The sequence below is a fragment of the Ambystoma mexicanum genome, chromosome 3p (genome assembly GCF_040938575.1).
Source record: "Ambystoma mexicanum isolate Mex_15411 chromosome 3p, UKY_AmexF1_1, whole genome shotgun sequence".
Classification (NCBI taxonomy): Eukaryota; Metazoa; Chordata; class Amphibia; order Caudata; family Ambystomatidae; genus Ambystoma; species Ambystoma mexicanum.
Window position 1 is genome coordinate 938159352 of NC_090925.1, and position 22489 is coordinate 938181840.

The window sequence follows — 22489 nt, forward strand, 5'->3', positions numbered from 1 at the left end:
GGAATCCTGGCACACACAGATCTTTCACTTACAACTGATTAAGTGAAATACACCAAAACAACAGGCATGTCTGACCTACTTCCCCTGCATTGCATACTGTTCACAAATCAGCAGCTCAGTGAAGTAGTGTTGCTGCCTTTGTCAACTATATCATAGATGAGCAGCAATGTACAGCAGCAGCTTTATCTGACTGCCCTAGAATTGCACGTTAGGGTTCAGCTGGTGTGGGTACAAAGAGGTAGAGTTGTCCTAGGCTGAAAAGCTGGATGCAACTCTGGATGCAGTCCTTGAGCTTTGCAATGGTGCAGATGGAAACAGTACCTTTTTTTTTAGAATCACTGGATGGTGAGAGGCATCTGTAAGAGTGACACCAGTGGGAAAGGAGGGCAGAGTGAGGTTGGGTGTGGTGTGGTGGGGGGTCCGTTTGCTGGGCCTGCAAAGTTTTTTTACCTCAGTGTCCATATCAGCTTTTGACGGCCTTGGTGAACTCTGCTGCTCTTACTCCTAGAAGTGTACAAGATCAAGGCAACCAGAAATAGTCTCTTTTGGGAAGATGTCACACGGTAGGTGAAATAAACAAATACACTTTATGTGACTTATTGTTCTATGTCTCTCATTTTTATGCCTGAACCAGCTGGCCCAAGCTGATATTGTACGAGGATTGGTGAAAGGGGCAAAGAGGGTCACCAAACAAAATAAAAAGGTTACCCACAACTAGGTGGGTACCAGCTCAGAGCTTCCAGTGTAAGGGATAACTCTAGCTTCTCATGGTCTACCACACACGCTAACCACGATTAAACATCAATAGGTAAACATGTACTTCAAATTCAGCCTGTCCCAGGAAGCAAAGTTGAATCTCTGCACTTTATCAGCCTCAATTCCGCATGATGTAGGCTTCTGTTCTTTCCAGGTAGACACGTGCCCCCACTTCATAGGTTTCCAGGAGAGAAGAGTTTGGAATAAACATTTTCTACTTGCCTCTCTTGCTTTCTCCATAGCCTTTTCACTCTCCAAACCATAGGCGTGTGTCCTGGAGTGCGGGTTTCCATAGTAATTAACCAAGTAAGGCAGCATGCTGTCCAACACTCTAGGGTCCTGTAAAACAATCAGAAAATACTTATTTTGATCACTAAGCTTAAGCACTGGGCCACACCACTGCACACTTACAGTATATAACAGGCATTGGCAAACCAATATTCCCACATTTTTTGTCTGTTAAGCACAAACATGTTTTACTGGCTTATGATTGTGTGTGAGGAAACAAGAAGTATCCACCCATCTGGCTGCATATGGTGAAGAGCCATTTTTATTTTTTTTAATTTATTATTATTTTATTTTTTTAGGTACTTTTAGGATGGGGTGCATGTTTAGGGAGCAGTGTAAAAAGTGAGCTTAAGACTTGGGGGGGTTAGGGGCAGCGGTAAAAGATGGATGAGTGCATGGGCCCCCAAAGAAAATACTACAATAATGAGGTGCAATGGCTCTTGCGGCCAGATGTGCGAGATCCAAGAAGAGAACTGGTTACAAATGGTGTATTTATCATAATCAACATTGCTCTTTATTTAATGCCTGAAAGATAAACATAGAACAATATTAAATTATTACCACCATCAAAAACTAAATGGACCTAGTGAAGATTAAACATCTCAAAAACTGAACTTTCTAGAATGAGTACATCAGCTAATTTAAAAAAATACAAATATAAATAAGCATCCTTGGACTGTGTATTCATCGTCTGATCCTCCCAAAGACCAAAACACTAGGAATCTTTCTGACACAGCCAGCTTTCAATAGTTCTCACACTAACTTTAATATAATCTCCACAATGTATTATAGATGCCTTTTCAAAACACTCAAACCCTATCTGTCTGAAAATCACTGGTTACATTGCAAGGGCCATTACAAAAGCCAATGTAGACTACTGCAATGTAATTTATATCAGCAACACCCAAACTATATAGCCAGACTGCAGGTACTTCAAAATCAAACTGTGCTCACCGTGGTCAACACACCTCCTTTTGACAATATATTGTAATGGATTGCGGGATCTCGTCACTTCTCCCCAGATGGGAGTCCTTCCTTGTGAGGCTAGGGAGGTGGCCTGCTACACAATATTCCCTCTAGGGGTGGCGGTAGGCGACACCTCACAGGGAGAGACTCCCCTCTTGGGGACAAGGACTCCTGTACAGTCAAGGAACTCCCAACCCCCTCCTCCCCCGCCACATTAGTCCTTCATAAAATCAGGGCTTGAGGAAAACCACTGTTTGCTATTGTAACATCTCTGAAGAAGGAGAAGGCTTGCCTGTCAGACAAGGAAAGCCTTAAGAAACAGTGAAGATAACAACTTGGTTGACACAGGGACGAGGAAGTTGAAAGCAGTCAAAGAATTTGGGTCCGACATCAAGGAATTACTACAGCTACGTACTGGAGAAGCCTCAAAGTGGCGTAATAAAAGGAGGAGTTGAAGAATCAAGGAGACACCCGGGAAGTTCAAACCTGGGACATGATGGACGCAAGCACGAAACTCGAAATTCTCTGTCGGGAGCATTGGAGAGAGAAGACACAGAGTGTCACGTTGGGAAAGCCAAACAAGAGAAAAGCATAAGAGCAGTGGCATAACCTGGGAAATGTGGACATGTGGTCCATGAATAACCTTGAGACTGCCCCAATAGTGGCAATACCGAGCCACACCAGAAAGGAACAGAGAACCTGAAGGAACACAGAAACTCTACCGAAGCAGACTAATTACCTGGTTTCCGAGCAACCAACTGGTGACGATAACCCATACATAGAAAGGTAACAGGAGAGGCGGGACACAATCTACTTGTCCCAGTTAAACAGTAATTATTCATAATAGCCTGAATACATATTCCAGTGAACAGACAAGAACCAAAGGAAGTGAATGGGGGAAAGACACACCTACATATGTAGCAAAGAGAGCTGCAAGTTGCCATTAAGGATAATGGTCAAAACCCTAACTTGATAAACCAAGGGACGTTTATCCAGAAAGAAAAGGGGATACCCTCGAGGTGGAAGAGTCCCCTTGCATAATTGAAATAACTGATTCAGGAAATCACCAAGAACTAGAATATCTTACTGAAGCTAATAAAGCTTGTCCAGGAAAAGGGAGTAATTTTCCTGGAACTTTGTGTTTTTTGGCTTGGTGGTAGGGTTAGCGTAGATTAGCTTTGGGACGGACTACGAGCACCCCAGTTAGTTATGTGTTAGGTAGGGCAAACCCAGAGAACAGAGACAAAAATGCTTTTCTTATTTAAATAAAGCAATACATTTTTTAAACAGTCTTTATTGGTAAAACTGTACGCAAGAAAAGAAACAGAAAATCATAGATATCGTTCATATGCATCATAAACATAATTGCATACGTTTCACAGGCTGTTTCTGGAGCTTACAAATTTCGGAACTTTAAGTTTCAACCCGGTTAAACAAACTAGAAAACATCTGTGGCATGTTGACACCAATAACTGAAAATTGACCACTGTGGCATTGATGCTGCCAGATTTTAAGGGTAAGGAGGTGAGGGTCAGTCCTACATCACCAGCCCGGTAAGTGGAACCCCTCACAATATGGAGAAGCTCCATCGCACAGATGGCCTGTGATGATGGTGCTCTCTGTCCCTTACCCATTCATGAAACGGGAGCCAGACTTTTAGGAATTTCCGATAGCCCCCTGAGGCAGTGCACACACCCTTTCCATGGATAACAGCTGTACCCACTATAAAGCCACCCACGGACCTTCCAGGGTTTTCCACTGGTGAGTCAAGTCCATTCGGGCTGCTGTAAGCAGGTGTGGAAGCAGGCCCGCCCGAGGACTGCTGGTCACGTAAATGCTGCTACTTCACCGCTCCCAGGAGAATTACCAATGGAGCCAATGGCAGCTGAACACCTGTGATGTCATTAATGTGCCCCAAGATCTCGTTCCAATACACCTACTCCTTCGGGGAGGCTCACCACATGTGCACCAGATCCCTGATCTCTGCACAATTACCCCAGCATACTTGCGAGTACAGCCGATGTATTTTGTAAAGCCTCTGCAGAGTAAGATACCATTGGAAACAGAGTGTGTATGCCACCTCCTTTATTGATGCACATAATGATGCCTTGTGCACCCTGCACCAAATCTGGCCCCAGACTTCAGGAGAGACCATAGTCCCCAAGTGGCGTTCCCACAGCTCCTTATATGGGTGCCTATCCTACGGAGACGCAGCCTCCAACAGCTTGTAAATGCATGAAACCTTGTTTCTGCCCATTCCTTCCCTCCTTGTTGTCTACAACCCCATTGGAGGCCTGATCCCCCCACCACTCGGACTCCCCTTTGGGTGATCCAATGCCTGACTTGTAAATAACAAAACCTCTCCCGTTCATAGAGCTGGAATTTTGCATTCATAACCTCGAACGAGAGGGGATATTCCTCCTTATATAGCTCAGCAAGCGTCAACGCAGGGCCTCTGCTCAAACCTTTCCAGAACCCATCTGACCAGCCCAGGGGGGAGTGTGGGGGGCGGCGGTCTGAAGTCTAAATTACTCTGTACCGGTGTGTATGGGTCCAGACCCGGAGCCACCCCTCCTCCTCAGCGCTTGACCCCAGTGCTGCAACGCACAGTTGGTAGCCGCTAGGAGAGCTCCCCCTGCCAGTCGGGCTGGAATGCTAAAGAAAGGCAAGGCTCTCAATGGTAGGGACGTAACACCCTGCTCCAGGTCGCACCACCCTTTGGGACTAGAATGCACCGCCCACTCCATTATGGGGCAATCTGAGCCACCAGCAGATATCTAGCAATGCCTGGAACCCCCCCTCCCATCTCCCAGAAACACAGACCACATCAGGGCCTTTCTAGGGAATCGGGGTATCTTCCAAACCACAGATGAAAGAGAATATTGCTTGTTGAAGTGCCCGGATCTGTGGCAATGGTATAGTGATCTGGAGGGATCTTACCACATAGAGGAGTTTGGGCAATGAGGTCATTTTAAGTGCTGCTATGCGTGCAAACCACATGAGATCCTGTTTGTGGCACTTCTAAAGGTCATCCTTCAGCTACACCCACACAGGGGTACATTAGCTTTATATAGTGTCCCATAGTTTCTGTCTAGCTTGATCCCAAGGTATTCGATATCTGTTGTAGCCCACTGAAGCGGAAAATCACTGTGCCACCCCTCCACTGCCTCCGGGCTCTTTGTTTCATTTAGTGCCTTGGACTTAAAGTTCATCCGGAATCCTGGTGCCCCAGCAAAGTCTTCCAGTATGCCCATCACCTTTGGCAGAGAACCAACGGTGTCCTTAAGAAACAACGCATCATCGGCTAATAAGGCAATTTTGTGCTCAAAGCTATCCCCTTGCACGCCCATGATCCCGGTGTCTAGTCTCATCACGGTAAGCAATGGCTCCAATGCCCTTGCAAATATCAATAGGGAGAGGGGGCACCCCTGCCGTGTGCCAGACCAAATTTCTATTTCCCCAGTGAGTTGCCTGTTGACCACTATCTTCACAGATGGAATATGGAAATTAGCTATCATCTGATAAAAGACAGGACCACAACCAAAGCCCTCCAAAGTCTTCTGGAGATTCCCCCCACCCCCCAATCCATGCAGTCAAAGGCCTGTGTCGCATCCAAAGCTGCAATTATAAACCTCTGCCCCCTATGCCTATCCCAATCGATAACATCGACCACCCTCCTGGTACATTGTCCTGCATATGCCTGCCCTCTATCGACCCTGCCTGATTGGGGTGAATAAACTTGGGAAGGTCCCTTGCCAACCGCTGAGCCAATACCTTTGCAAAAATCTTTGCGTCATTATTCAACAGAGATATGGGACGATAACTACTGCACTCTGCGGGGGTCCTTTTGGGGCTTGAGGAGTAGTGCGGTAGCAGAGATACCCATGTCCCGGGAGAGCTGTACCTTTTCCCTATTCACATTAAACAGCCTGGCCATTGGCAAAAATAAGCAGGCCTTAAAGGTATTGTAAAAGCAGTTTCCAAACCCATTTGGCCCGGGGTCATTGGGTGGGTGAGAATCAATAGCTTGACCCACTTCCTCTGTCCGGATATAAATTTCTAGCGCCCCGCTATCATCCTCCGATAACTTGGTCAGATTGGCTCTTCAAATAAAGACCTTCTGCTCTTATCAGCAATCTGTAGTAAGCCTCCATTATACCCAACTTCTACCCTTCCTCCCCACATAACTCCCCGGACTCTTCCCGTAACTGTGTAATATAGTTCATGTTACGTTGTTTACGCAGCTTGGCCGCCAGAAAGTAGTTGGCCCTGCTCCCACTGCAATAATAGGGTTGCCTGGTCTGGAGCAGCATCTGGGCGGATCTATCCATAACATGCACTTCCAGTTGGGCTCTGGCCTTCTGAAGCTCCCACAGAGAGCACAAGGTGTTTTTTTCATATATGACATTTTGCCACTACCTCCACCTTCTGTTCTAATGCCACCCGTACCACCTCCCACATCCTTAGAAATGCAGCAGTTTCAGAGATGAGCTCCCTGCCGAAGACGGATTTAGCAAACAACATGGCGCTTGTGCGCGCCCATTTTGGACATTCACTTCAATCACCACAATGGAACTCTACATTTTCGTGGGTTCAGTAAGTAAACAAGAATTTTGCAAACAGTTGCAAGGTCAGGATGATCTCAGATGAGCTAGTGGGAAGGAATGTTTACTGTCTCGTCCACTGAAGGACGAGCCAAGGAGGGTTGGGGCTCCGCAGGTGCAGCGATAAGGGGTTCTGGGAACGGAGATGAGCGAGAGAAGCTGCGTTATTTCCACTTCTATCTGGATTTTTCCACTCTGCGCTCCCCATGCTTGCTGTCTGCTCTGATTTATCCCAATAAAGAGCCAAGATATTGCTCAGATGGGAGAGACAGAACTGGACCCCCGGATGATTACGTCTCGCTGAGAGAGAGGACGCTACGCTCCAGACCCCATTAGCACGAGTGATCTCTCTGCCTACCTGATTTTGGGACTAAGCAGTATAGAGGGGACTGAGATGGCGTTTCCTGCGGCTGATGCTACAGTGATGTATTTTCTTTATGTATATATATAATCATCTTTATGTGTTAGTTATATGTATGTTCATTGTGAATAAAGGGTCTGTAATGAGCCATTTACTTTAACTTTCTAACCAGAAGTCCATATGTGCTTTATTGCCTCTCTGAGTCAAAATTTTTGCTTTTGCTCAGGGTAAGAGGGTGCAGAAATCAGGGGCTCCAATATGCACCTCGAAAAGCAAAACAGACCAATGTTTTATCCATTCGCTAATCCACCACACAGTTGAAATCCCCTCCAATCACCACCACCTGCCCCTCGGCCAACACTCCAAGCCGCACCCCCGGCGTTCGTATCAACTGTTCCTGCCAATCATTAAGGCCATACAGTGCCACGAGAGTGTACATTTGATCCCCAATCAGGCCTTTCAATATTCAAAACCTCCCCTCTAGGTTTCTATACAGAAAACGTTCAGTGAACATTACTGAGCCACCAAGCAATATTCCCACCCCTTTTTTCTACGAGCCAGAGGATGCATAAAATTGTTGGGGAAAAGGTTTGTGTCTCATCTGCCTCTCCTCAGCTACCAGCAAGTGAGCCTCTTGTAGGAACACTATAGAGGCCTTCAGCTCCCCCAGCCGCCTAAGTATCGACCTGCGTTTGGTGGGAGAGTTCAACCCCTGAATGTTCAGGGTAACCATCAACTCAGCCTTCCCCTTTTGGGTTTCTCACCTTCACCTCCCCCTGCCCCTCCTGCCACAAAAAGAGATTACACACCTCCCGTGCTCATCATGCCACTGAAAACAAAGAACATACCCCCAACTTGTTGAGCCCCCCAATCACTCTCCCCCACTGAATTTCTACCTCCATTCCGTTACCCTTGGAACAAACATTCCTTCCCTGGGGGTGAACCTCCATCTGGGTTCCCATGGGACCAAGCCAATGCCTCCCCAACCCTACACCCTCCCAGTGCAATACAAAGAATAGAAAACAACTTAGTTCAGCTGGGTCTCGAAGCCCCCTATGTAGGCCAACCTCCCCTAGTTATTATCACCCTGTTCGAACATGGCGATCATGGACAGAATAGAATTTTGTCCCAATGACACAAATGAGTCACAGTCTGGTACTCCAAGCAACCTCCCCCCACAACACACATACTTTGCCTACATTACAGTTCTATGGGTTCTGAAGTGACCGGCGGAGCCCTCGGGCCCCTCCCCGGTCCCTTGGGATACGGTCTAGCAGTTCTCCAGCCTTCTTTCTTGCTGCCATGTGCGTCCCCGCCTTCCTCGACCGCCTCACATTCCTGGTCTTCTTGCAGAGTCAGACCCTCGCCCTCCAGCTGCTCCACCGCGTCCTCTTCCTTACTGATGCGGTGGGCCTTCCCTCCATATTCAAATCACAACCCATAGGGGGAAAGTCCATCGGCACCCCACTCCTTTCTCACGCAGCCAGCCAGTCGCCATCCACAGAATCTTTCTCCTTTGTAAGGTCACCTACGCCAAGTCCTGGTAGAGGGTTATGGAAGCATCCCGGAACTTAATCGCACCCCGCCGCTGTGCTGCTCCCATTAACCTTTCTTTCAACTGATAAAGGTGAACCCTAGTGACCACATCCGGTAGCAAGTTCTTGGCCTGCTCAAAGCCTGTGTAAACTCAATGCGTGCGATCCAGGACTATTTATTCCTCTTTTAGGGCTTCCAAGATATGTCTGAACAAAGCACGTATATAGGCTTCCAGCTCTGAACCAGGCACCGATTTGGGAATGCCCTGCAGCCAGATACTATTACGCCTAGATCTAATTCTGCATCAACCTGCTTATTCAGCTCTAGTTCCATCTGCTGCTCCAGCTCACCAAGCCGCTTTGAGGTCTGATCCTGCTCATAGCCCTGTTGACAGAGAGTAGACTACCTCCTCCACTCTTTTCAACTGACACCACCTGCTTACTCAGTTACGCAATGGTCTTGGATAATGTCGCCTTGCTGTCCTTGATTTCCTGCTCAATTTCCTCAAGCATCATCTGCAGGTCCGAAAGACTCGCGGGAGAGGGTGGAGGCGGTCCTCCAAGTCCGGCTGGTGGGCAGCCGGGGGAGTGCACCTGAGCTGCAGCCACCACCTGCCACTTCCCGGTCTCCTCTTGCCTCTGCACTATTGTCTTGAAACACCTTAGCTAGCACTACCTCCCCTGCTCCCCCAGTGCCACTCAGTTCAGCCAATACTCTGCTGGTGTCCCCACAGGTGGCATGGGAAAGGCAGAGACGTTTCCTGATCCTGACGTTGGAGGTGGTGTACTGCAGGAGGATCAGCTGGGAGGAGAAACGGCCCATGGCAGTGAGGAGGTCCTGTGGGACGAGATGCAGTATTTGTCCTCCGAAAGGGAGAAGCTTTCAAGGTTACCAAAACAGGTAATTACTTTTTGTCATTATAATGTCCCTGACCCACATATTAGATCTGTGGCGCTGGGCACAAGTATCATAAAACCTGAGCCAGTCCTTCACAGAAAAACCCTTCAACATATATCAGAATGAACACCATCCTTAATCCCCAAGGTGTAAGGTAAAGAAATCAAGAAATGTTACCTTAAGTATATTGTCTTTGCCTGTAACACATTCTAATGTTTCAGTTTTAAATGACTTTAAAGGGAAATAAATTTACCCTTAAAATCAAACAAAGGCCTAAAAGAACAAACTATTGTTGAGGACTACGAGTCCCATAATCCCATGAGTCCTGAGATGAGTAAGAGGACTGAAGAAGCATGCTGTAGCAGTAGTCAGTCAATTTAGCCGAACAGCACATGCCTGAAAGAACCTGGGAAACATAAAAGGAACCCTCAGGTGCAGGCAATTAGGAGGGGCTGGACCTGGGGCTGGAGTTCATGCTGTAGGCAGAAAGTAGACAGTGTTGGCAATCTGTGCAGAAGTGGGAGAACCAAAGGGACACCGGAACGTTGACAATTTAGATTTCACCTGTTTTCAGAGTTGCAGAGGCTGTGCAGCGGAAGGCGTGCAGGAAGGCTGCCTTTCCCCCATGTGAGCTCGATTGTGAAGATTGCTGTGCCAGAAGTGTATCGGAGACTGAGACGAGGAGCTGCAGGCAAGACGCAGGTCTCAGGAGAGAGAGGAGCTCCTTTATCGAATGGCCAGACCGGAGACACCTTCAGCAAGGAAGGGTGCAGGTCCCTGTGAAGCCTGAAGCAGAAAAAGTTGTGCCTGAAATTGTGGAAGTTCGGCAACCTGAAGAACAAGGATTACAGAAGCCGGTGAGTCAAACCTGACATTATGATTACTTGCGGGAGCACTGCCGGCAGCAGTTTCCAGTCCCATCTTCACTTGCATGCAGACAGATGCGAGCTGGAGTTGTTAAACATTTAACAATGGTACATTGTTGAATACTTTAAACATTGTAAACTATATGAAGAAGTGGTCGCGTGTGCCTAATTTCACTTTTCAGCCCTTAAAGCCAGAAATCCATCTAACTAAAACTGTGAGCCCACTGAAAGTTTAACCTTGCCTAAAATAGAAGTGGGAAAGCATTACCTTGAGCCAAGAGAGTGGCACCAAGGCTTCTGGGAAATTATTTTGGCTAACAGTTGGCAGAGAGATGAAGGCAAAGTTGGGCAAGGGAAACTTGCTGCTCATAAATATCATTTGAAGTTGTCACATTCTATATTGCCAAAGACTTTAAGCAACAGAGAGAAGTGGGTCCGTCATGCAATCTTAAGTAGTAGTTGTTGCAGACAGACTAGAGAGGCAAAGAGGCGGCCCCGTTTGAAGAGATATGCAGAGGAAGAGTGCCTTGCCTGTTGGAAGGTGTTGAAGTGGCTCAACTTAAATCTTGTCATATCTAAAAACTACAAGGTATTGAAGGTGTGGTGGTATTCTAAAGTACTGCGACTGTGACGGTATATCCGTTTGTTAGTAGATGCAACAAACCCCAGCTAAAGTGGAGTACTATGAGATAAAGGGTAATGTTCTCATGGTAAACTTGAGTAGAAGTGAAGTTGTTGAAGTAGAAGCAGCAGCATTCGGAAGTCATCCATTGAAATATACCTTCTGTGAATCCTAATCTTGCGACTACCGATTAAATGCTAACCAAGAACTACGTTTCACTGACAATTGTAGAAGTGGCATTTCTTTTGAACTGTGACAAATCTTCTTGGATTACTGGAAATGGTGGCAAAGCATTGTGGCGGGGAATACCAGTGGTGCTATTCTGAGGAAGTGCAAAGTCCATATTTCGCCCAAAAATATTTGTTGAAACTTTGGTTAACACTTTACCTTGACATTTAAACATCAAGAACTGATCTGAGTCTTTCTTACCTACATGGATTTCCTTGTTTCTTTCTTTTGTTGAACATTGGAGTAGAATTCACTTTGAATCCTGAGGAAGGGAACTCACCCAGGTTATTGAGAGGTTACCAAGACTTACTTTAGTGGGGCCTCTGTGTGGCGTCTGCCTGTTTGAGTTTTCTTGATTCCTGTAACCTTTGTGACTTTTCCACCCTTGAATATTACTGCCTCTCGGTTTCTCAGGGCTCGCCAAAGCCCTCTGGCCCTCCGATAGGCTTGCTTTCACTAGTTTCGGTACGGCGTCTGCCCGTTTGGGTTCTCTTGGATCCCACAACCCTTGTGGCTTTCCCAGGCCCGCTACCACTGTTCATCCATCTCAGCAGCGTTACCTCTTCAGGGGCATTTGCTTCCCATGCAGAGTTCTGGGATCCGGTCTCTCCGCTGTGGTCTGGTCTCGGCGTCCGTTAACAGACCCAAGCCCACCACGGCTTCTGTGTGGGCGTGCCACCAGGCGAGACAGTGGCTTTACCATCTCTGTCTCCATCTTGACCTTGGCTTCTTTGCCAGCAACGATGCCAGCCTTCTGGCGTCTTACTAGCGATCGTCACTCTACACGCTACCAATGCTCTGCACTCTAGCGTGGCTCCGCCCCTCCAGGATGTCTTCCCATCAGAGACTCGCCTCTGCGTAGGATTCGCTTTCCTCAATTTCAAGTTCCTCACTGTTATATCCACATCATCACAAACAAATGGGGTGTTGTCACTGTTCTTTGAATATGGCGTTCAGGCGAGATCCAGACTTACCGGAAGCCAACGAGAATGGAGAAATGTCACCATCAGGAGAATCCTAAATAGAATTAACAGTCTTTCCGATTTCCATGTAAGTAGACAATGTATTCTGGACAGGAAGTTCCATGCTGGAATGGGAGTCCTTGTCTTCAGGACGGGAGCCATTCTGCGAAGAATCCTGCAGATCCCTCACTGAAAGCCTGCCTAAAGTCTGCTCCAAGGTGGCCAGGGGAAGGCTGATGCTTCCTGATCCCAACCCTGGGCGTGTTGTACTGTGGGAGTATCGCCAGGGAGGAGGCAAGGCCCAGGGTAGCAAGGAGATTTTGTGGGACGAGACACAGTATTTATCCTCGAACAGGAAGACTAACCACCGTGCCAGAAGAGGTAATGGCTTATTGCCATTTTAATGTCTCTCAACAGCCTATTAAATCTAAGGTGGTTAACCCTACGATTGCGACACCAAAACATATTATGCCAAAAGAAGAACAGGTTACTCTCTTACCTGGTAACGTTCTTTCTATGGGATGGTCCGATGACGTATTCCATATCTATGACAGTAATCGCCACAGCTGTGCTGCTTCAGAAAATCTTTCGGCGTCTGCGTCCTGCGTTGATGACGTCGATACGCTGCCCTCGAGGACCTCCTCCGACAGCACTGGATGCTATAAGTAGGACGCACGACGCCCGTTGCCTCAGTTGTAGTTTTTTTTCCCCAGAACATGTGGCACCAGTCTTCTGCCAGTCTGACCACACAAAGCCTTGCGGAAACTTAAGCTGCAATCGCATAGGAAATTCTCTAGCGGGGAAGGCAGGGAGGGAGCGATATGGAATACGTCGTGGACCATCCCATCGAAAGAACATTACCAGGTAAGAGTAACTTGTTCTTCGAGGGGATTGGGTCCTACGACGTATTCCATATCTATGACAGACTCCCAAAGCAGTACGAATGCAAGGAGGTGGGAAAAGAATTTAGAAAAAGAAATTTAGAATGCCCAATCAAATTGCGGAGCAAAATATCGCCTCAAGGGAGTAGTGACATACAAAAGTATGGATCGAAGCCCAGGTGGCTGCATCACAGATGTTCCGAATAGGAACAGCCCTCTGTAGGGCAGTAGAGGCAGCCATACCCCTGGTAGAATGGGCCCGCAAGCTGACCGGTGGGCCCTTACCCGCCAAGCGGTAACACTCAAATAGCCAGAATAATCCAGCAGACAAAGTCACAGCTTGTCCCAAACGATTTCCAGCGTAACCAATGAAGAGTTGATCGTCCACTCTGACCCGGGAAATGCGTGAAATATAAAAGTTTAAAGCTCTCCTAGGATCGAGCCTATGGAGCCTCTCCTCTTCCTTACCAGGATGTGGAGGAGGATGAAATGCCGGAACAACCACCTTCTGGCCTAAATGAAATTCAGACACCACCTTCGGATGAAAGGAAGGACGAACTCTAAGGACAACCCTGTCCTTCTGAAATACAGTGAAGGGTGGCTTAACTGAAAGTGCCTGTAACTCACTCACTCTGCGAGCGGAAGTGACCACAACCAAAAATACAGTTTTAAGAGTTAAGAGTCTCAAAGGGCATGAATGCAAAGGCTTAAACAGAGCACCCATGAGAAACTTGAGGACAAGGTTCAAATCCCAACCGGGCACCTGGAAAGGTGATGGAGGGAACACATTATTGAGCCCTTTTAGAAACTGAGAAATTAAAGGAATTTTAAAATAAGAACACTTCAGACGAGCGCTTAAATATGGACAGCGCCGCCAGGTAACCTTTAACCGTACCCACTTGCAAGCCCCTGTGGGTTAAAGAAAGCATAAAAGACAGAACCACAGGAATGTCACATGCAAAAGGATCCACATTCTTAACCCTGCACCAGTAGCAGAACTTTCGCCAACGGCAACGGTACAGGGACTTAGTTGCGGGCCTTCTGGCCGAAAGCAACACCTCCATCACGTCTTCAGGGAGGTCCCAATCCTTACACCTCAACCTTTCAGAAACCAAGCGTGAATGTTGAGGGATCTGACCTCTGGATGGAGAACCTGACCCCCTCCCATGAGAGCAGATAGTCTTGGTAGGGAAGACGACGTGGATGGCAGATGGACAAATTCAGAAGGTACAGGTACCACGTCCTCCGGGCCTTCGCCAGAGCAATGAGGATCATCCAGGAACCAAACATTCGCAACCTCTGCAGCACTTGCGGGATGACGGGGACTGGAGGAAACGCGTACAGCAGTGGGAATGACCACGCCACCACAAATGAGTTCCCCTAAGGCTCCTTTTGGAGGAAATTCCCGCGAGCAGAACCTTTCGCACTTCCGGTTGACACTGGAGGCGAATAGATCCACTTGAGGGGTCCCCCAAAAGGCGAAGATCTCCAGGAGACTCTCCAGAGCCAACTCCTACTCGTGAGAGATCGCGCTCTGCCTGCTCGGAGCGTCCGCCGCCTCGTTTTCGTCTCCGGCCAGATGAACTGCCGAGATCGAAACTTCCTGCTGGATTGCCCAGAACCAGAGCTGCACCACCTCCCTGCACAGAGAAAGTGACCCTGCCCCCCCCCCCTTTTTGTTGAGGTAGTGCATGGCCACTGTGTTGTCCGTCAGATCAGGACATTCTGTACTCGCACAGTCGGGAGAAAAGCCTTCAGGGCAAGCCTGACGGCACTCATCTCCAACAGATTGATTTGGAGTCTGGACTCCGACGGAGACCAATGACCGCTGACTGTCAAGTCGGCATGAGCTCCCCATCCCGTGAGGGGTGCGTCTGTCACGATCGTCACCTCCGGCCAGGGTAGCCAAAAAGGAGCCCCCTTCATCAGATTGCCTTCGAAGGCCCACCACAGAAGGTCCTGGGCGACCGAGGACGGCACCTGAACCGGGTCCAACATCCTGCCAGAGGATTGAGACCACTGGAGCTTGAGTGCTCATTGCAAAGATCTCATCCGCAACCTGGCCTCTGGCACCAGAAGAATGCAGGACGCCATGAGGCCGAGCAATCACAAGAACTCTAACGCTGGGAGACTCTGGGCAAGCTGAAACCTGTGAACCATCTGCTGAATGTGATGAGCCCTCACCTGGGGAGGAAAACACAGCCCCACGGACGTGTCGAGCACTGCTCTGATGTACTGGAGCCGCTGGGTTGGCATCAAATGGGACTTCTTTAAGTTGAGGGAGAAGCCCAGCTTGAGGAGGGAGTGGCAGGTGATGGACAGATGATCCAGGACTTGCTCGGGAGAACGCGCCCTGATCAACCAATCGTCCAGGTAGGGGTAGACTTGAATCCTCCCTTTCCTGAGATACGCTGCTGCCACCACCACCATGAGCTTGGTGAATACCCTCGTGGCGGAGGTCAATCCGAACAGCAGGACCCGAAACTGAAAGTGTGAGTCGCCAAACGCGAACCTCAGGTGCTTCTTGTGCTTTGGATGGATCGGCACATGAAAATAAGCGTCCTTGAGGTCGAGAGACACCAACCAGTCCTGAAGTTGAAGGGCCTGGAGGACTTGAGAGAGAGTAACCCATCTTGAACTTGTCCTTCCTGAGGAGCTTGTTCAACCCGCGCAAGTCCATGATGGGTCTCAATCCCCCGTCTTTCTTCAAAATCAAAAAATAAGGGGGAATACCATCCCTTGTTCCTCTCTGCTCTACAGGCACCAGTTCTATGGCGCCTTTCGCCAGCCGGGATTGAATTTCCTGCACAAGGAGCAGATCCGAACACTTCAAAGAGAGATTCCCTGGTGGATTGTCGCAAGGCCTCTGCCGGTGTTACGCTCACCTGGTATCCACAGGGACGCCACCCAGCCGGGTTACTCGCTGGTATGCTTCTCCGCTTTGCCCTGATGTGGTGTGCGGGGAAGGTTCGGCCTGAAAATACAGGAGGACTGTGTTCAGACTGACCGACTGGGGTAAGTATCCTCCCTCTACCCCCGTATGATTTCAGCCCCTCTGGCGCCCTCGCCTCACTTTGATACAATAAGGCATGCTCTCCGTCCTGCCTTCTTTGCAGGGGCGCGTTGTCTTTCATGGGCGAGTGCGGTCCAGTTACTCCACTGATGCCGGCCCATTTGATATTGTTAAGGTAGGTCTTATTGCTGTTCTTTAGTTTTGTTGCTATCCTGCATGCCTTTCTTTGTTTAAAATGTCTCTTTTTTCTCCCTTAGGTATGCAGAGTTTCAGCGCGGCGAACTGGCTTCGTTGAGCCCCACTGGTAAATGTTGGCGCATTAAGAGCGCTATGATGCGGTAAGTGCTATGCGCAGCGCTACAAAGTCTTGCCTTTGCTAACCTGTGTTTTCCTTCCTTGTAGGTCACGTTGTTCTTCAGCGTGAGTGGAATGTCCGGAGTGGTGCTAGCCGAGAGGCGACCAGCCAGATAAGCCTTTTGAGCAGTTCGTAATTTGTAAATGTCTCTACTGCTTTCTTTAATGTTGCCTTTATCTTCCGCTTTCAGGTCGTTCTGTCTGGGAGGCGTGCAGATTCGAGGAAGCTGTTCTCAGTAGCTGCGAGTGGCTAAAGATGAAGACTGCAGGTAAGATGCTGCTGCAAATGATGTTCCTGTTGTCTCTTTGCAGGTTCTGCTTGTCCGAGGGACTAGCTGGACACGGTGAGCTTCACGTTGCAAGCTGCAAAGTAACGCGAAGCGTGTTGTCTTGCTCGGGTGTGGTTTAAATAGCCCCAACAAAATAGTCCAGGAAAAGTAGTCCCTAGGCTACCACACCCAAAACACTAGACCGCATAGCTTGGTTCTTAGGAACCAAGCTATGTGGATGCCTCCATGTTGGCTGACAATACAATAAAGTAGTTCCCAAGCACATTGGTTTTTTCATGGTGTATGAGCCTGGCGCCAGGACTGGCCCCATGAGGGCTTTTGAAGATGATGCCAGGCTCTAGAGGCCCGAGTCCTGACTCCACCTGGCCAATGGGTTTGCCAGAGGGGGTTTTGGGCGAGGGTCGGAAAGGAAGACAGTAGCCGTGGGCAATGATCTCCAGAACCCACACATCTGAAGTAATGGCACGCCATTCTACAAGATGATGCGCCAGCCTTCCCCCAACCGGAGAAGCAGGGGCCTCATGACTGAGCTGAAGCGGCTGCGGCAGTGCCTGAGGGCAAAGAGGTAACTGCTTGCGCGGCCTTGGCACCTTGAGTACCTTTTTTTCCACCTCTGGCACTCTTACGGTTGCCCCTTTGACTTGCAGCTCCTCTCGATTTACTAAAGGACGAGTCATATTGAAAGGAACCTCCCCTCCATTGCTGTCCCCTAGGATGAAAAGGCGGAGGTTGGGGAACTGCAGTGCCCAACGACTTGGATGCAGCTTTGGAGGTCTACAACCTCTCAAGACTCTCGTCAGCCTTGCTGCCAAAAAGATTTTCACAATCAAAGGGCATGTTGAGGAGCCGGGCTTGCACATCAGGAGTAAAACCTGATTTCCGCAACCACGCAAACCTGCGTATTACGGTGCTCGCCGCCATGGACCGGCTGACGCAATCAACCATGTCCAGACCCGACTGAATGGATTCAAACATGGCATCCTTGCCATCCTGCACAATAGCAAGGAAACCATCCTGTTCCTCCCCTTCGGGAATATGATCAGCCGCTAAGGAAATACAGTTCCAGAGAGTGTGCGTGAAACGAGACAAGGCACAAACGGAGTTGGCCGCCTGAAGCGCCATACCCCCAGAAGAAAATACCTTCTTCGCCCAGCCGTCAAAACGTTTGTCGTCCCTATCAGGAGGGATGGTAGGTTACGATGCCTGCTTTGCTGTGGCCGTAGCCGCCTGCACCACCAAACTCTCCGGAGTAGGGCGCGTGGTCAAGTAGCAGGGGTCGCCACTGGCTGGGCGATATTTCTTCGGCAAGGACTTACTCATTGCCGGGAGACTCTCCGGAGAAGTCCAAGCCGCAGCCACCCTTCTCTGCAAGGCCATATGGAATGGCAGCACCGGGTCAGTTGGAGGACCTTGGTCCAGGATATGCCATGATTCCTACCCCCGGGCATCCGGACCAGGTCCATCTCTCCCGGGAGCAGGCAGCCAGATACTTGGGGAAAAACCCAGCAGCCCCGGCTAGGGGCTATCTGGGTACAGTCCTGGCACCATAGGCACCAGGCTCATTTGCTTTCACTTACCTCATGCAGACTATGCTGCTCAGCATTCAAGCCAATGTGCAGTCTGAAGGGGGACTACTTTATTTCAGGGACTATTTTCTTACTCGGGTGTGGTCTTGGGAACTTCTTACCTGGGACTACTTTGAAGGCTATTTAAACCACACCCGAAGAGCAGCTCACGCTTCGCGTTATCCTGCATCCTGCAGCGTAACGCTCACCGTGCCTGCAAGCCAGCATCCAGTCTTCTGCCATGCCCACCTCGAGTCTGGAGCTCCTAGAAAAAAGGGAGAAAGAAGGAAAAAGGTTAGAACAAGAACAATACTTTATTCCTCACCTGATTCTGGATCCATCGCGCCTTCGAATAGGAAGAAAGACGTTATTTGATGCGCGCTGCATCGCCTGCTGCAGCACCGCGCTATACTCACCAGCCTTCGCAGCACCTCCACGATCCACCTCTGTCTTCATCATTTCTTCGCCAAATTCCGTCACCTAAGGGGGATAAAAGAACATCAAGGTGAGCCGAGAGAATAAATAAGGCAATATTAGTCACCACAAAAGACTAACCTGATTTTACCGCCGGAGGCATTCTTCATCTCCACGGGCCGGTGCAGCCTCCATTCATCTTCGCCGAACTCCGGCACCTAAGGGGGAACAAAAGGACAGCCAGGTGAGCTGAAAGAACCAAGGGAATCTCTTTCACCATAATAGACTTACCTGATTTTACCGCCGGAGGTATTATTCCTCAAAACGCCATAATTTCTCACTCTGCACCTGTAATAAGGGAGAAAGCAACAACAATGTCATCAGGAACCCCTGCAGGAACCTCACCTTCCTCAGACCCCTCATCCACCTCAGAAATATAATCCAGAAGCTGGAAAGAGGGAACTGAAAAAGGAACAAAGACATGTTTTGCCTTAGCCAGAGCCTTTCTGGGGGGTTCCCGCGTACCACAATGCATCCCCGACAAAGCCGCCTCGAAAGGCATCAAGGAATCGGCGTCGATGTCTAGCGCAGCGCTGACAGCTTCGACGGCATTGACACAGGCCTCGAGGGCGGAGCCCCGAGCGTGTCTCTCGACAGCCTGGGCGCCGATGTCGTCGACGACTCCCTCGGAGGCGGGGCCTCGAGAGAGTACATCGCCCACCTCGGCGCCGCCGGCGTCGAAGTCTTCCTCAAAGACTGCACAGGTTCTCGCGGTCTCGAGGGCGTCGAGGACCGGGACCTGGAACGGGCATGCCTAGAGCGACCATCCTTGTCCGACCGGGACCTCAAAGGCACCCGGTTGTCACGACGACTGCTCGAGCCCAAAGGCGGACGAGCGGCGTCTCTAGCACGGCCACGACCGGCATCCTCAGACAGCGCGGACGGACCAGAGCCCTGCGAATGAAAAATCGCCAACATCTCCTTTCGGAAGGAATCCCATTCCTTAGGAGTGGAATGCTTGTTGGGACAAGCAACCCGCCGACGGGCGGAGTCCTCAGAAGAGGACGGGGAAGGTGACCTGTGACAGTGCTTCCTGGAGTGCCTCGACGAGGCAGAGGAATGGCGGGACCGACTCCCAGACCGAGAAACCCCGGACTCACGACGACGATGCGGAGTGGCCCCTCGAATCGTCCGTCGAAAGGCCAGTGGAACGCGACTTCCAGGGCTTGGCCACCTGACCGACAGCTTCTTACGCTCCCGCAAAGCCTTCGATGTGAGCGATTGGCAGTCGACACAGTCGTCCGTATCGTGGTCCTCCCAGAGGCACCGGAGGCAAGCGTCGTGCGTATCCGTTAGTGACATCTTGGACCCGCACACCTGACACTTCTTAAACCCGGACCGCGGGGTGGAAGAAGCCGAAGATATCATGCTTACAAGTAGCAACGAAGAAACAGGTTCGAAGAACCGAAAGAACAGAATTCAGTAGAATCGAGGCACGCTGAGATCTCCGAAGCAAACACGTTCGCGAAAAAAATGGAACCAAGGCTACGGGCGTTGTGCGTCCTACTTATAACATCCGGTGACGTTGGCTCGACGGAGGCCCCCGAGGACGGCGTATCGAGGTCATTGACGCAGGAAGCAGATAGATTTTCCGAAGCAGCACAGCTGTGGTGATCGCTGTCATAGATTTGGAATACGTCGGAGGACCCAATCCCCTCAAATATATCATAGGGACAAGACAAAAGTGAAAGTGGGTCTCTAGCTAAAAAACTGGATGAGATTTGCAAGATAGAAAAAGGGTTGATTTGAGTAAAATGAAGCCGTGAAATAGGAAAGAAAATCAGTTGAGACTACACTATTCAGACTACACCGCCAAAGAGGGACACAGTACGATCCAAGGTTGATTTGCGACTTCAACCTTATCACCCCAGCATCCAACTCCAAGCGGAAACTAGTCTCATCACTCAAAATATGACTAAGGGCTTAGGATTTACACAAGACAAAATTAATAAAGAGATGGCGCTAGCACTTTAGAAAGTCAAGGACAGGTACACAGATAAATCTAACAGTTTCAACAAGTTACCAGGGTATAAATATGACTGCTTAGAGATTGGGATAAGGACAAAGGCAAGGCAAGGTAAGCTATGTGTTTCTTTTGGGTGGGAATTATACTCACAGTCCACATTTGAGTTTTGGGGATTTTTGGACAGTCAACAGGTTCTGGTCTCTAGGGCTTGGGTCACCAGGTAGCAGACTCTCCTGGAAAAAGACAGCTGGGCAAGGTCTGGTCACTGGACGCTATGGACAGCTGGATGGCAGGATAGCAGCGGGCAAGCAGTTAGTGGGCCCCAAGCCGGTCTGATTTCAGGATGCAAAAGGTACCACCGCTTTCTCCTTTTTGTTAATGGGATATTAGTGGGTTTTTTCTGGATCAATGGCCTTGCTGGAGTAGGAATCAGCTATGCTTGGGTTTTGCAGTGGGCTCTGCAGTAGGGTCAGCAATGCTTTGGCTTTGTAGGGAAAATCTGGAATCAGAAAGATGAATGGAGATCAGGAACGCCGGCGCAGGAATTTCAGTAGAGTGTCTGTGGAGCTCGGTCATGGACTCTTATTTATAATGCATAGTGACATCATAGAAGTATATGGCTGGGCAGGCTTAGCTAAAGACACCTCTAAACCACTGGATTGGTCAGGGGTGCTAGCCCCCGCCTCGCTCTCAGCTAGTTGGATTTCAAGGGCAGGATGCCAGATTTATGATGTGAGTTTTATAATGTTCAAAACCTCCCACAGTTACATTGGTACATTTATATAGTTGAAGTCTCTTAGCAAATTACATAAACAGGTTACATATTTTATGTAGGCCATTCCAGTTAATCTCAGCCATCTGTGAGACATTGTTTCGCCCTTCTAGCAGTTTCTCACACTTTTCAGTGAGAATTATTTTACTTGAAATTCTATAACTTTATCCATGGGTGTGGATCATCATTAGGCATGTAAGTATTGAAATTCACAATGGCATCATGGATACTTTCCTTATAATACCCAATTCTCTGCCATTTCTATTCCCATGGTGTCAGAGGAAGCTACAATGTCTTAAATTAAAGACCACAAAATCACATTTAAACTGCTACATTTTCACATTTTTGCAAAGTCCTGCGGCAAAGATAAAAGTCTTGACAATTTTATTAATAACATAGTCCTTGGCTGCAAATGTCAGTATTGTTCTCCATATATGGGCAGGCCTTTCCAAGGCTACCCCCTCACCCCAGGGTTGTCACAGAGATTTCCTTTGAAGCTTCTGGTGGAAGTCAAGAATAGGTGTGAAATTTCACTTCGCAGTTTGTGTCCTAGAATTTCTATTGTACAAGGCTGGAGCACAGACCGAAGTCCGTCCCAACTAGCAATTATCACTTGTGTGCCAGTATCTACTGTGAGGGGCCTTTTGTTTCTGGTATCCTCTCAGCAGACACCTGTTTTTGGGCTGACATTCCCCCTATGCAGCCACTGCAGTTTGATTTAATTTTATTTATTTTGATCTGAATTGGAAGAAAACCTTCTGAACAGAACCATCTCATACATTTATTTTCACAGCACAATACCCTTTCACATTACTAGGCAGGGAGAAGTACCTTCCAACAGGCATTTTCTTCTTTAGTTTGCAAAGGCCCATTTTGACATATGTGGTGAAAGCGGGCATATTCCTTTCCAATTCGATTTTTGCATCTGCCTTTCCAATATATGATATGATATATGATATGGCATTTGTAACGCACCTATACACAAGTGTTTCAAGGCGCGACGAGGCGGGGGGTGGGGGAACAATTGGAGACAGATAACGATCCTACTAGGCCAGGTGTCATTCAGATCGCACAAGTGCGAGGGTAGA

General features: G+C 48.8%; 1 protein-coding gene across 1 annotated transcript in view; it reads right to left on the minus strand.

The window, feature by feature from the left end:
- The window catches only part of NFS1 (NFS1 cysteine desulfurase), a 1222594-nt gene that overhangs the window by 932793 nt on the left and 267312 nt on the right, over window positions 1–22489 (minus strand). The window contains exon 3 of the mRNA XM_069652239.1: window positions 979–1095. Coding sequence (XP_069508340.1) covers window positions 979–1095 — 117 coding nt within the window. The remainder of the gene's footprint in view (window positions 1–978; window positions 1096–22489) is intronic.